Source organism: Hippocampus zosterae, chromosome 6, assembly GCF_025434085.1.
Source record: "Hippocampus zosterae strain Florida chromosome 6, ASM2543408v3, whole genome shotgun sequence".
NCBI lineage: Eukaryota > Metazoa > Chordata > Actinopteri > Syngnathiformes > Syngnathidae > Hippocampus > Hippocampus zosterae.
Window position 1 is genome coordinate 12,363,325 of NC_067456.1, and position 15,655 is coordinate 12,378,979.

The following is a 15,655-nucleotide window of genomic DNA, read 5'->3' on the forward strand; positions in this document are numbered from 1 at the left end:
AGAATGTTGCACCGGTTTTATTGTTTAAGTAAAGCTTTTTCAAAAATACAGAACCATTTCTTCCGAGTTAACACGAAGACTGAATCATGCAGTTTAATAAAACGTTTTGTTGACATGGTAAAATATGTTCAAACGGAAAAACACAAGTAAAGACCATGAGTAGGAACACTCTACTTAAGCATTAAATTGATTTTTTTTTTCATTAACAAACAGAACAGGCGTTGACATTTATACTGATAAAACCCAGCATGAATTTCTTAGTGTGATATACTCGGTTTTCTAGTCAAGCTGGACAGGATGGGGCAATATAATGACCAACACCGATGTTTTTGAGTATACAAAAATAATAGTTAACGTTTACAGAGAGATAGTAGTAGAGTGGGGTCCAGTCAAAACAAACTCTTAAAATACTTAGTATTAATGTCTCACCTGACAAGGGCGCAAAATAGAGACCTGCATTTTTTTTTGTCACTGCCTGAGTTGACAATATAGGGACGCTAAACTGTATTAAACCTCCAAAGTTTAAAGATAGTTTGGCTTCAGAACTGACGAACAAATACGGTCGAAGCAGGTTCTTAAAAAGACAAACAAAATCAACATGCTGGAGGGCTGCCAATAATGTAAAAACAGAAATAAAAGAAACACCGGCAAGGAGTGCATGTTTACCGCTAAATGAAAAAGGGGGTCATGTTTAACAATGATGATGCCCCTGGTATTCATGTGGAACTCTTGACTAGGAGTGCCCGGGAGATTATCAATTACATGGCTGTCAGTTGTTTTATGTGCATGTTCTTTTTCGTTCTTGTAGATCTCTGCTGTCCATCCCATTTAATCTCCTTTGGTGAGAAGGTCCTCAATGTACGCATCAAGTTCATCATCTGTGTTTATGTCGATGTCCTAAGGGGTGGGAGGAGAGCAATTATTGCCAAGACCATGAATAAATAAAATACATATTCTAATAGTGACGTGTTCAACCTCTTGAACTTTTTGCAGAAGTGAAACAATATTGGTTCGTAGTTTTTGTAGTTTCTCATCTGCTTCCTTCAGTTTCATCTCTGTGCTGTTGCTTTTCTCCTCCACAGCTTTGGCCTTGGCGTCCGCTCTGCTTTGGTACGAGTTGCACAGCGACTGGAGACCTGATTCGTACTGGTGGAAATACTCTTTCTTGAAGTAGACAGGAGAATCACAAAAGGATACATCACCACTTGGGTAGTGCAATTCTAGTTTACTACCACAGGTGCATCTCAATAAATATACAGTGGAACTTCGATTTAACGGACCCAAATTTACTAGACTTTAGATATAATGAACACAAAATATTGTCCAGTCCACTCAGAGTGCCCTTTGTACAGTCATTTTCAAAGTATGTTAGTCCCCAAATGGGCCACTGTAGTTGAATGGCGCTGTGGCGTAGTCACCAGACAGAGACTAGTCCAGGTGTTTTCAACTTGTACCACTGATGTCACAGACATACAGTGCCAACTATATCAGGCTAACAGACGTGTCTACATAGTGGCCATGTCAAAGGCGATAGAAAGTATGGACATTAGCTTAGCATCGCTGTGGGCGCACTGCTCAGGAAGGGTTAAATTACTTATTCAGATCTATGACTGTTGTTTACGAAAAGTAGTGCTTCAGTTTAATGGACAATAGACTTTCCCTCCTATTAGTCCGCTAAAATGAGATTCCACGGTAGTTGGCTGACATGGCTCAAACTGGTTGTCAAAAAAAGAAGCATCGTGTGACTGTATGCACCGTGCAGTGTACAGTTATTTTCATCGTACCAGGGGAAAGGCCACCAACTCCTCTGCCGTCATGCTGTTTACATCATCCTTAGGAATCTGAAAAGCAGGAGGGAAGAAGTAACGCAGCATTGTCCTGAAAAAAAGAGTAGCATACGTGCCAGTTACATACCTTTCCAACAGCTGACAATCAACGTATGCTTAAGTCTGAACAATTTTACAAGAAATAAGAAACGCGTGTTTCATCCTGTCAGTTTTTTTTTAAAAGGACAATGAATATTTTTTTCAAACCCAATATGCCAACTACAGATAAACATCACAACTATAAGTAGCGATGTTATGTTCTTTGGCAAGTTCATCGGAGCCCACTCACCTCAACATGGTGACCAGGCTCTCGGTCACCTCTCGACTGGTGCCAGGTTGTGTGGTGTCTGGCTCCATGGCTGCAGACAGTCGCTCAGTCTCCTGCTGAGTGTCCGGTGTCTGGGAGATGGGTGACGGCGGCCGCATCAGGCGGACATCATCGCTGCCCTTAAACACCCTTCGAGGACAGACACAATCCATCAACTCCACGGAATACGAACAAATTGCATTTAGTAGGGATGAACACCGGGCAAAGAAGTTTCACCATCTGTCCTTAGGGGTGTCTCGAGGGACATAGTCAAACTTGACTTTCCAGCGAACGCTCTGCTTATTGGTCTCTACAGCGATGACTTTTCCCGTGAACCACTCCTTATTGACACGGACTTCAACGAGCAGTCCCTTATCTTCAGGAAAAAAAGGAAACAATTTTGAGCCAGGAAGACTGTGCATTAAATCAACAATTAAAGCATGGTTATTTCAGTCTGTGGATCAACCTTGTGAAGATATTAAAGAGGAAGTCAAGTCAAAAATTTTGTTCCCCACAAAACTAAACATAGCCTTCCTATTAATATCAAGTTTGTGGAATGGAGATGAAGCAGCAGAATCCGCCCGTTTTTGACCATCTCAGGGGGCGGCCATTTTACCACTTGCTGTCGACTGACGTCAGAGTTGCTAAGGTTGTGACAATCATGACTCAGCTAGCTAACGTCACGTGACCAAACTCAGAAATTTGGGTTGTTATTTGAGCAATTGTGTCATTTTCGGCTGACAGTAGTGGGAAAACGGTCACCCCCAGACATGGATAAAAACAGGTGGATTTCGCTGCTCAAGTCATGTTCCACAAACACAATTATTAATCAAAGTATGGTGTTTAGACTAGTGGGGTCCCATAGAAAAAAAGTATTGTAAACATTTTTTTTAACTTCACTTCCCCTTTAAACATTCAAGAGAAACAGTTATAACATCAAGTATAACAAAATGTGAAAACCCCCATAAAATGGTAAATACGGATACAATTTTGTGAAGTTAATTTTGAATTGAAATAACAGAGATGAGACGAGATGACATTATGAATGGCGAATGAATGGCATGTACAGTGCCCTCCATAATTATTGGCACCCCTGGTTGAGATGTGTTTTTTAGCTTCCAATTATTTTATTTTTTTTCTAAATAATATGGGACCTTAATGGAAAAAAAGAGAAAAATCCAACCTTCAATACAAGTGCATTTATTCAGTGGGGAAAAAATCCCACATAAAGAAATAATTATTTGACATCAAATCACCTGTTCCACAATTATTGGCACCCTTAACAATTCCCAGGAAATAAATATAATTGAAGCATTTCTGTCATTTCTACAGTAGTTTACAAAGTTTACCAGAGTATGTAGGAACATTTAATTAGTAATTCATCACTTCCTGTCTCCCTGGGGTATAAATATGACGTGACACCGAGGCCATTTCTCTTATCCACTCTTAAACATGGGAAAGACAAAGGAACACAGCATACAAGTGAGGCAGATGTGCGTCGACCTTCACAGGTCAGGCAGAGGCTACAAGAAGATTGCCACTCAACTGCAGCTGCCCATATCCACTGTGAGAGGAATAATTAAGAAGTTCAAAACAACTGGAACAGTGGTAAACAAGCCTGGACGAGGAGCCAAGTTTATTTTGCCACCACGCACAGTGAGGAGGATGGTAAGAGAAATCAAAAGATCTCCAAAGCTCACTGTTACAGAATTACAACAAATGGTAGCATCCTGGGGTCACAAAGTCTCCAAATCAACCATCAGGCGCTGTCTACACGCCAACAAGCTGTTTGGGAGGCATGCACGGAGAAAACCTTTCCTCACTCACAATCATAAACGCAAGCGTCTGGAGTTCGCCAAGCGGTATTGGGGCTTCAACTGGGACCGTGTGCTTTGGTCAGATGAGACCAAGATTGAGCTTTTTGGCAACAAACACTCTAAGTGGGTCTGGCGTACCACGAAAGATGCGCATGCTGAAAAGCACCTCATACCCACTGTGAAGTATGGGGGTGGGTCAGTGATGCTGTGGGGCTGTTTCGCTTCCAAAGGCCCTGGGAACCTTGTTAGGGTGCATGGCATCATGAATGCTTTGAAATACCAGGACATTTTAAATCAAAATCTGTTGCCCTCTGCCCGAAAGCTGAAGCTGGGTCGTCACTGGGTCTTTCAGCAAGACAATGACCCTAAACATATGGCCAAATCTACACAGAAATGGTTCACCAGACACAAAATCAAGCTCCTCCCATGGCCATCTCAGTCCCCTGACCTCAACCCCATTGAGAACCTGTGGGGTGAGCTGAAGAGGAGAGTACAGAGGAGAGGACCCAGGTCTCTGGATGATTTAGAGAGATTCTGCAAAGAGGAATGGCTGAAGATCCCTCTTTCTGTCTTTTCCCATCTTGTGAAACATTATAGGAGAAGATTAGGTGCTGTTTTGTTGGCAAAAGGGGGTTGTACAAAATATTAACACCAGGGGTGCTAATAATTGTGACACACATTATTTGATGTCAAATAATTATTTCTTTATGTGGGATTTTTTCCCCACTGAATAAATGCACTTGTATTGAAGGTTGGATTTTTCTCTTTTTTTCCATTAAGGTCCCATATTATTTAGAAAAAAAATAAAATAATTGGAAGCTAAAAAACACATCTCAACCAGGGGTGCCAATACTTATGGAGGGCACTGTATATGATTTGAGTCTATTGAAGACAATGTCAAGAAATAAGAAACATGCTCCGCTAAATCTGGTACCTTTCTGAGCATTCTTAATATCTAGGTCCTGCTGTGGTGCTTTCTCTGGCGCTTTGTCTGGCGCTTTCTCTGACGCCTTCTCAGGTGCCTTCTCTGGTGCCTGTAGAGTCAAAACTCATAACTCGAAACAGAGCAAGACAGTTGAATCGAAAGGATAGAGATGGACACACATGTTCGATCCTTGTTAGTAAAAAAGGTGAAAGGTCAGTTTCTGACTGAAAGAATACAGAAAGAAGAGCACAGAATACAACATTGCATCCATTCCAAGAGGGTGTTATAATATAGACATCACGGTTCCATTTTAAGTCTTGATTATTAGAGATTGGAAAGAGCAGATGCAAGCCAGTTTTAGGAGTGACACAGAGCGAGGGACGGGTCAAGCTACCTTGGGCTTAGCAACAGAGGCCTGGCGTGAAGGAGTAGCTACTCCTTTCTTTCCAAGCTGTAAGTGTTTGTTAACCTGTTAGGTCAACAGCAGATGGGCTTCGTTTGAGGTTCGATGACTTAACCAGCAAGTCAACAACTGACAAAGTTCTCTTTGCTAACTCGCTTCAAATTAAAGGTGATAAAGTGCTATTGGGGGAGTTTAAGCAACAAGCAACAGTTTTAGGATTTGAAAAAAAGAAAACAAAAAGTGAACAGCGGTGCAGTTAAGCATGCAGGTGCACGTCTGCTTTGGCCACTGCTTATTTTCACGCTTTTAAAATTTACCTCATCTAACTTGCCACGTTTGGCAACTGGGGCCTTTTCCACCACTTTGCCACGGTTGCCAGCTGCAGCAGCCATCTTTGACTTCTTTGTCTGGGGTTCTTCTTCATCTTCACTCTCCCCAGTTTCCTCTTCTTCCTCCTCCTCATCTTCTTCCTCCTCCTCCTCTTCCTCACTGTCCTCCTCCACAATTATTCTCTTCCGTTGTCCAGCAGCAGGTTTGGCTGATGCTTTTGTGAGTGACTAAGAAAGAAACGAGATGCATAATTGTTACTACGAGAGTATGCTTCTGCAATCAAAATTAAAGGCTTTTAGCATATCTATTGAGGGCAGTGCATGACGAATCTTACCCTTGAAGTGCGGCTTGGTTGGGGTGTTTTGGAATAAGTTTTGACTGTGGGCTTTGCTGCGGGTGACTTTGCTGTAGCTTTGGACCTGGATGGTTCAACCTTAGGTGGAGCAGGAGGAGGGGCAGGTGTCCGAGTGGGCCGCTGAGAGGGGAAGCGGGGTGGGGGAGTACTCTGTGGCATCTTGAGGTGAGCTGGCAGCGGGGGTGATCGGGGGCGCGTTACAGACCTCTCGGAAGATCGACTTGCCTTTGATGAAAAAGTGGGTAAAGAATGAACATTACCATAGTCCAAGAGTTAAGCAGTACCTGCTTGTTTCAGAAAGTTTACAAGCTTGATGGAGATGTTTAAAAATAAATGCATGAAATCAACTTGAAATGAATGGTTGTAGATGACCACTTGTCCCGGACACCATATCGTCAATTCTTTGAATTGCTAATGTTAGACTATATTATGTAGTCTGGCACGAGTAGTGTACTGGTATTTTCTGCTGCCTTTTGCACAGAGGAAACATTTTCAATTGCCGGCCGGCCATCCCGAAACCCAAATTTTAAAAACTAAATACACACAAGTGACTCAATCCCTGATAGGACAAGCATAAAGTCACAACATTGTACTTACTGTACATGTGCTGTTACATGATTCCTGGCCTAATACTTTATGTTATAGTATATGTTGTACTTCCTTGACATTAAGGAAAAAATATTCTTTCTTTTTGTTTGGATACACAAACATCAACCCATTTTTGATACTGCCTATTTTGATCAGAATAGTCGGTGAGCAGGAATCCAGTCCATCCACACAGGAAGGGTGTGAGCCCGCAAGCCTTAGAACTGTGCGGCAGATGGGCCAAAAAAACTAACATGCTGCCTCCACAAATATTTGTGTAAAAAAAAAAAAATCAGTATCGAGGCGAGACAATTGTTTACAATTTGTGTCATTACCAATGGCTCGGTTGTTTTACAACACTTTAAACGAAAGGAGTGATTATTGCAGTGAATGTATGAGGTTATCTCAAGGGAAAAAACATGACCTAACCAAAAGATGTTGTCCTTGGTGATTTTACCTAAAGGGGTCCTTCAATTGTAATAAAAACAATAATATGTCAATATTAGTAACTAACATTTAACAGGACTTTAAATATAAGAGGCATTCCAGTGAGGGCATGTTTACCTTGGCTGAGCTCTCTGCTGAAGGTTTCATGCTCACATCCATTGGCAGCTTCTTTATATCTGCCACAGATTTTATAGTAGTGGTTTTCTGAGGAGGAGATACAAATATGTGAAGTGGCAATGCAAGGCAACAAAGTGAGGCCACGAGGAATAAATAAGCTACCTGCAAGGCCTCCAGTTTATCCTGCTGCTGTTTGATTTTTTCTGCTAGCTCTTTCTGTTTGTCTTCGGCTGTCTGCTTTTCTTTTTTCAGGACTCCGCATGGCAAATTGGGTTTCTTTTCAGCAGCGTCACATCTGTGGCGCATTGAAGAAATTCAAAAACCAAGTGTCACTGAGCTAACCCCGCTTTGCAAAACAAATACTGCCCACTTTATTAGGTTCAGTTGCACAATGAGATAAAAATAAATAAAATTTTCAAAAAACACAGACGTGCAGTCATGCTGTTACACATCATTAGAACCTACAACCACAATCATTCTAATATGAATACTGATGATGATGATAATCAAAACATACGCAGAGGGGCGAATAAACGTGTTTATCTTTTGTTATCGGACCTCATTGGGTTGTACAGGTTGAAGGTATTTCCATGTTGTGGCCAGTGAGTCCATAAAAGATTTTACTTTATATCTGTGCATGTGCGTACCTGTCCTGGGTGCTATCTGGGTTCATAAGACACACCCAGCTGTCTGGGTAGCGTTTGTCGACAGCATCCATCTGGAAAGGCAGCGTTCTCCATTTTAAGCATTTATCTAAAAAGGCAACCCATAAAAGCGGCATGAGCATAGTTTTGGAGTGCCGACTGTGTGTGCACGTTTGGGACCTACCGCACTGAATGGTAATGGGGATCTCCATGGCACGGCGTCTCTTATATCTTGCTTCCGATGACGGAGGTGCGGACCAGCTGGCAGACAGGTATCCAAACTCATCCCAGAACTTCACTATGCCTTTTTGAGCTGTATCATACAAAAACATACTCAACAATTGATATGGAAGGCACGAAGACACCATTGAACAATTTTAGTCAGAAAACCCAACGGGAATGCTTTCTGAACCACGTCATGCAGAAAAATACCCAGCATTTCATATCTTTGGCATTGGGCCGAAACCTCAAGTCACAATTTGGAAAATTTCGTATTTTTTTCAAAAATCCATACTATTGGTCAATCCAAACGTGTGGGTGTTATTTTACCAATTATGGTGCAAGCTAAAGTGGTGACAATCACTTACGATGTTGATAGTTGAATGAGCATGCTGGTTTTGGGGTCCCCAAAAAGTGACCATTTTGGAGGTACCGGGATTCGGCCTGACACCAGCGACATGGAAACAAACTCCACTTGGAACATTCTTACTCACAAGATCCATTTCCTAAGTGAAAACCTTGTTCGTTGCAACTGCAACTACAACATTTACTTACTATTTTTCTCTAGCTCAAATATTACTCTATCACCGCATCTCCCACTTTTGATGAATGACTTGATGAGGTAACCTGCATTAAACGGGTTAACATTAAACCATGAGAGAGTATCTTTGCATTTAATTTGGTGCAGCACTGGAAGTGCTTCAAGATGAGCAGTAATCTAAAATTCATGAAGGCGCTGAACATTTGCCATGGAGAAATTGTGCAGGGTTTTAGCACAGGAGTCTTTCAGGATTATAATAGAATGGAATAAAGTAAGCCTTCATTTGTCCCATAATGGGGAAATTCCAGTAGGTATAGTCAGATGAAATGAATCTCTATACAAAGACAGTGAAGGTCAGGTGTCCCTTACCAATGCTGGTGTCCTTCCAGTACTGAGCCAGATGTTCCCCCATAGACTTCAGCAAATGTCGATACTCTTTAGCGTCAGCAAAGTCTTGCTTGTTGTGAGTAGGCTCAAGAACTAAATATGGGACATCCACCACGCCGACAACACCCCCACAGGCCCTGTTTTGAACCCCCCCCCCAACAAACAACGTAATTGTAAACCCCCTCAACCATGAACATCACAGTCAGTGTGCACAATACTCACATTCCTCCATCCAGCTGAGGACCCGTCTTTTCATACATCTTGATAAGACGCGAGCAGTTGTATACAAACATCCCATCCAGGTCTCTCTGTTCAATGTTCACGCCGAATATAAAGTTCAGCTCCTTGGGCTCCTTTAATGCTCTGAGAGATATGAGAGAAAAAGAACTTAGGACTGTGCTACTGTTCTTTGATTTCTTTTTTTTTTTGGGGGGGGGTGTCCATAAAGCATCCTCTTGTCTAGAAAAAGATACTTCTATTGCTATCATGTATTGTACTTCTGTTTGGACTCTAGAATTCGTTTCTTCATGTCGGCATCCCGTCTAAGCATCATGGCTGAATCCTGGACCTTTCTCAGGATTGTCTGAAACACAGAAGGGCATGTGGGGAGCAAGTGTAATCAGATGATGAACCCGTGGAGCCAAAGTGAACCAGAAGAGTGATCTGATTTCACTTACTCGAGAATCTTTTGACACATCATCTCCAAGTCTTGCCTCCATGGCTAAACGCTTGCTTTCTGCCTCTCTGGCTTTCTCCTCCGCTTCAATTGGTGACGGAAAATTAACCAAGTCAACACAAGAGCACGCAGCAGGAGCAAAATGATGGGCACCAACTCACCAATCTTAGCAAGGTGATCGGCTTTCTTGACTTCCTGCTCAGCACGCGTTTTGAAACGAGTCGATGAGTACTTATAAACCCTGTGAACAGAATAAGAAAAGAACTGAGAACCTGTCACCTGTCACAAGGCTCCCATAAAACTCTTACATTTTCTCCAAAATGGACAGGGCGCCTAATGATCTCTCATCCAATCCCTACATTCCTACATACTGTCTTGGTTAAGGCAAGTGATGAGGGACAAGCATACTTTGAATTTTGAAATATAAAAAGATTGCCGACAAACAGATACAGCCCAACCACATCACCAACATTGACGAGGTGTCGCTCACTTTCGACACCCAGGTGAACCAAACTGTAGAGAAGAAGTGGACCAGCACGGTAGTGATAGACTCAACAGGGCATGTGAAGTTGGCTTTTACTGGTGTGCTTGGTTGCCATGGTAATGGACAGAAACAGTCAAAGTGAAGGTGCCAGCGGAATGGGAGTGATGACAAACGCAGTTTTACGAAGACTGGAAGGCCGCGTCGGGCGAGTTACGCACACACCAATCTGTGAATGGATTCTGGATGCCAACTTGTTCACGTGTTAGAGCTTTCTCAAAAGCCTGCATAATTTTTGAGGAGCCGCACGGCAGCGAGACTGACGATGACAATGACACATGGGAACCTGCTGCGTTTGACTGTGAACTTGCCCGGCTGTTCATTTCAGATACAAAAGATTATGGCTGATGGTTTGAGGATGAGGACTGATCAAAAAATAATGTGATGTGTGTACATTGTTAAATGCTTCAATAAAGTACTACCAAACTCAGTTTTGCTCCCGCTGCCTTTTTAAAAACATAAGCTAGTGTGCATGCATGCTACTGCATTTTTTTTAAGCTAGTGGAGATTTTACCATGCCCGTGTCCTATCATACAATGCGTCTTGTGGGTGTGTTAAATACAGAAATAGCACCCATAACTGACACTACGCCTTTTAAAATGGTGAGCTGTATGGTTGTGAAAATACAGTATGTGTGTTACATTACCGTGGTTTATAAAGACAGCAGGACAACCTCTTGGTCCTCACTTTATGCCCCTGGATAAAAATCCTCATGCGAGGGTCGATGTACAATACAGCAGCGTATGCTCTGAATGACCTCCTCTCTGGTTTCCTGTAAGCAAAGGTCGGACAAAGCCATTGTCATTTACTCGTGATCTGACATTGTCTTTCATCCAACAATCTTCGATTGTTTGTCCTTTCAAGGTCACGGGTGAGTAGAAGGCAAGAAACGGAATACACCTTAGATTGGATGCCAGTCAAACACAGGCTACAGAGAGACACAGAATCAATTGTCCTGGGGGGATGTCTTGTCATCTAATGATTAGATTGTGATTCTCCTCTTTCTTCTGTAACTGCTTCAGACAACAAAGTGTATGCAGAAAAGTGGTGAAGATTGCACGACTGTCTCTGTCCTATGTGTTGTCTTGTCTTATTGTTATTTTTGACTTCAAAATGGCGCCGCGAGAGTGGCTGCCTTTCCAGCAGCTCCTATTTTTTTGTTGTTCTACTTCTTCCTTTCATAACTTTGCTGCTGTGAATCTGGAATTTCTCCATTGCGAGACTAATAAAGGTTTTCTTAATCTTAAATTGTGCATAACTTTTTGAAGAAAAAAAAATTCTTATCGTCACATTTTCATCTCAAACTGCTTCAAACAACAAAGCGTGTGACGGGAAAGTGGTTAGGACTGCACAACTGTTCCTGTTTTACGTTATGTGTTGTGTTTATTATTTACTTTATTTTGTGTTTATTATTTATGTGAACTGTTTTCTTAAGCACTTTGTTACAGCTGCCGCTGTTGTGAAAGCGCTATATAAATCAGCATGTATTGTATTGTATTTTCTGGTTAACCTAATTTTGAGCTTTGCATCTTTGAGATAACGCAAACGCGACACAAAATGGTTTGAGCACAGACTCAAACCCACATAGTCCGCTTTGGAGCTGACTATGAGACGATGGTGTTGGCCACATGCCCCACCAGCCTGCTTTCTGTTTGATTATGTAAATTGCACTGGACTCACACTCCTTCAGCAAGAATTCCAGCCATCAGTATGTCCTGGTGATCAGACTCGACATCCAGCTCTGGTTCTCTGTTGTCCATCAGCTTCAGATTATAGACAATCACCAGTGTACCTTGACACATAGCACAAATGTGACAATTGCAACATGTCATGGCGAATGAGAAATCATGCAAGCATGCTCAGGTAGTTAAATTGGATATAGTCACTTATAAATAAGTACCGGTAAGTTCACGACTTATGTCAGCTATGGAAAGGTCTGCGCAAGTTCAAGCTGAGAGGAGCATAATTGCTTGCATGTATCCTTTGGTCAAAGGAAAACCACTGACACATGTACAAGTATGCCCTAAAAAGCTTTTAAACATTAACTCAACATTAAGTGAAAAGCAAATTCTTCTGGGATTGCATGTCGAATAATAGTTGTTTGTGGTGCTTTGTGTGATGTTTTGTGTGTATATGCATGTACTAACCACTGACACTTTCAATTTTGCTGAACTGCTCCATCAACTCTTGTTGGGTTTTAAAAGGTGAGTATTTGTATATCAGCTCGGTCTCAATGGCGTATTTCTCTGGGTCGGATGTCAGCGGCTCTTTAGTTACCAAATCCCATGACGGGAGAGGCACTATGACCTGAGAAGTTATGGACAATTCAGAATAAATTTAGAGGTCAGACCATCTTAAGGTCGCACAACAGAAAACTGCAAAATAAATAGGATACATCAAGAATGGAAATACACTACCAATCACATATACTGTATTTGGATTTTTTCACACTTCAGCCCCTGGGTAACTACACGTAGATGCAATCTAATGAAAAAGACATATTCACTGGCCTGACCTCATCAAGACCTTCCTCTTCATGGAAAGTCCTTGACAAAAAAAGACAGGTTAAACTGTTGCCCTTTTTTGTAAACAGGATGAAGTCTTTCCCAATTCGCATGGATCCCCTATCAACAGACACATACAACAAATGGTAAATTCATCAAAGCTTGCATCATACACGTGATTCCATGGTGAAAGATTCTTTGGATCGTACGATTTCAGTCCATTTCCATATTGGCCAATCTGTGTGGACTCAGGAGATCGTTTGCTTGACTTTCCAAACTGGATCACATGGGTTGCCTCGTCTAACAAAAATGAAATGAATTTCAACACACTTATAATGTCAAAACTTGTCTGGAACACAAATACTGATTCCACATTTTTTTAAATGAACTTAATACAAGCAGAGGTCAGTAATACTAAAATGCCACATACTTGGCTCCATTCCAATGCCATCATCAAGAAAACACAGCATGTAGCCGCCCCGCAGATCTGGCCTTTTTTCTGTCAACATTTTATGAAGGTGGTAAGTTAAATTAAAAGCAAAGGGGATGCTTCCGTGTATTCAACACTGAAATTTACCTGTGTAAATGTCAATTCGGGTGGCATTGGCGTCTCTGCGGAATGTAAACCCTCACTTGTTTATAAAATAAATCTTCATGATAGATGTATAAAATCAACACAATACCTTGAATTGTCCACAAGCTCAGCCAAGGCTCCGAATAAGAACTCGTGTGTTGTCCTAAAGCCAAATGTCATTCAAATTAGTGCAAAATAAATAAATTTTAAAAGGATTATAAAGTGCAGTATTCATACCATCTGTTTTGCAATACTACAAGTTAAATGAAACCTCTAATAACATCGCCCCCTCTTACCAGTCACGCCATTCCGAATACACAATTGCTATTTAAGTCAAGTGCACATACAATATGATCCATCCAATGGGGCTGAAGTCATCGATTTAAAATATATTAACCGCAACCCATTCCAGATCCTATTATTTTGACAAATTCACTCTTAAAGCACCTCAGACTACAGAATCTAATAGGACAATTGAGTCTTTTGTCAGTCATCCTTGGTTGGGAATGGGTAAAATAGGGTCAAAAACAGTCTGATTAACTTTGTGTGTATAATGCAGAGGCATTATATAAACCAATTTCCAATCCACAAACTCTACTTTTTGAAATAATGACGCGATCACCAGACGTTCAACTGTACTTTTGTTGTTGCAGAGGAATTTTGATCATGTTCAATTTTTTAAAGCAGAGTGATTGTTTATGTTTTGAAACAATTCCCTGTGAGCCACTCAAGCTGCACTTACGAGTTTGTATGCAGGTATTCAAAGGTAAGCTGCGCCCGGCTCAGGTTGCTGTAGCTCGAGTAGGCCATGACCTCTCAACTAGCCTCTCGGTGACGACAGATAGTTACTCCACAGCTTTAGGTCCTGCAACAGAAAAGAATCAGAATAAACACATTTTGTTCATCTTCTGACATTTAACATGCTCCCTATGTTAAGAAACTTCCACGCATTATGTGTTAGCCATATCGAGCTGTGTGTAAGCATTTGCGATGAAAATGGAGGGAAATTATTGTTATGTTTAATGTTACAGCACCACATGACTGATGCGCATGAACGTTGTTGAGGTTTGTGACCAAATCCCATGTGTTACCAAGGCATTCGTGATGTGAATGTTTCGGATGTCAAACACGGGGCAAAAACGGATACACACACGTAATGTTGGCCTAGCATGTGAGCTGGCGTTAGCTTGGTTGTACATTGTTTACGAAGTAGCAGTGGCTGCGTAGCTAACGTTAGCTTTACAAATGGGGTTTTACAATATTCCATATGACTGTCACTGTCTTCCGGTTGTGTCAAACTGTAAAGGCGCGACAAACAAACTTGTAGCACGTCTAGCATCCTTTTAGCCAATGTAAAGCGTTCAATGCCTACTAAGTAGGAATAGTTCTGACTTACCGTACGATTATAAGTTGGCTTGGCTTCTTCCTGGCCTGCAAAGCCACGCCTCTAATTCTTCTTCTTCACATTAGGTTGGAGTAAATGAGCACGAGTGACTGCGACTGCGCACTTTGCTGCCATTTACAGCTTTGGAGCTGAAGAGCCTTTAACGCAGGGGTCCCCAAACTACGGTCCGCGGGCCGGATACGCCCCGCGGGCACATTTGACCCGGCCCTCTAACCCTCCTGTTGTCCTCGGGTCAAAATTACCCGCCACTATGTTAAAAAACGCCCCCCCCCTCCAAAAAAAAAACCCTACATTATAATATTTTAACTTGAAATTTTATGACTTTTCCTAGATTGTTCCCAACTGCAGAAAATGTTAAATGTTGTTTTTATTCACATTTCCATGGAAGCTGTAAAAAGAAAGTACAAAGGTGGTCTTCGGGGCAAAATAACCCATGACGCAAATAGGGTTGAAATCAAGGTCACAAAGGTATTTACACACCATAGAATGTTTCAGTGTTTTAGTTGTGTCTCAGATCAATTAGTAGAACACGTGAACAAGACGGTAGCAGACATAAACAAGACAAGATAGTGGGCGTTCTCATAGATGGCAGAACTCTTTTTTTGTGGATTTCAAGGGGCTATAAAGAGAGAGAGTTGTTTAGTTATTATTTATTTCCTGTTTTTTCTGTGGCCCGGTAGTCCAGTGGTTAGCACGTCGGCTTCAGAGTGCAGAGGTACCGGGTTCGATTCCAGCTCCCCGGCCTCCCTGTGTGGAGTTTCCATGTTCTCCCCGGGCCTGGGTGGGCTTTCTCCGGGTGCGCCGGTTTCCTCCCACATTCCAAAAACATGCGTGGCAGGCTGATTGAACACTATATTGTCCCTAGGTGTGAGTGTGCGTGCGAATGGTTGTTCGTTTCTGTGTGCCCTGCGATTGGCTGGCAACCGATTCAGGGTGTCCCCCGCCTACTGCCCGAAGACAGCTGGGGTAGGCTCCAGCACCCCCCGCAACCCTAGTGAGGATCAAGCGGCTCTGAAGATGAATGAATGAATGAATGTTTTTTCTGTGAAGAA

General features: G+C 42.0%; 1 protein-coding gene across 3 annotated transcripts; it reads right to left on the minus strand.

Annotated features, from left to right (window-relative positions):
* Position 1: 1 nt before the first annotated feature.
* Positions 2-14,750, minus strand: morc2 (MORC family CW-type zinc finger 2). 3 transcript variants are annotated; one of them, XM_052066901.1, is made up of 28 exons: positions 14,595-14,750; positions 13,941-14,063; positions 13,308-13,361; positions 13,202-13,236; positions 13,055-13,123; positions 12,834-12,924; positions 12,636-12,744; positions 12,268-12,427; positions 11,801-11,912; positions 10,767-10,892; positions 9,741-9,820; positions 9,581-9,663; positions 9,401-9,486; positions 9,126-9,266; positions 8,886-9,040; positions 7,941-8,069; positions 7,760-7,865; positions 7,275-7,407; positions 7,113-7,199; positions 5,943-6,188; positions 5,596-5,835; positions 5,270-5,344; positions 4,885-4,984; positions 2,371-2,509; positions 2,116-2,283; positions 1,785-1,878; positions 976-1,164; positions 2-897 (listed from the first exon to the last, which is right to left on the minus strand). In XM_052066901.1, exons 2-28 carry the CDS (start codon positions 14,006-14,008, stop codon positions 829-831), a joined length of 3,144 nt encoding a protein of 1,047 aa, XP_051922861.1. In that variant the 5' UTR covers positions 14,009-14,063; positions 14,595-14,750; the 3' UTR covers positions 2-828. The 3 variants fall into 3 exon arrangements, with proteins under 3 accessions (XP_051922861.1, XP_051922862.1, XP_051922863.1); XM_052066902.1 differs by lacking the exon at positions 5,270-5,344; XM_052066903.1 differs by lacking the exons at positions 12,268-12,427; positions 12,636-12,744; positions 12,834-12,924; ... (2 more) ...; positions 13,308-13,361; positions 14,595-14,750.
* Between the last annotated feature and the right edge of the window lie 905 nt (positions 14,751-15,655).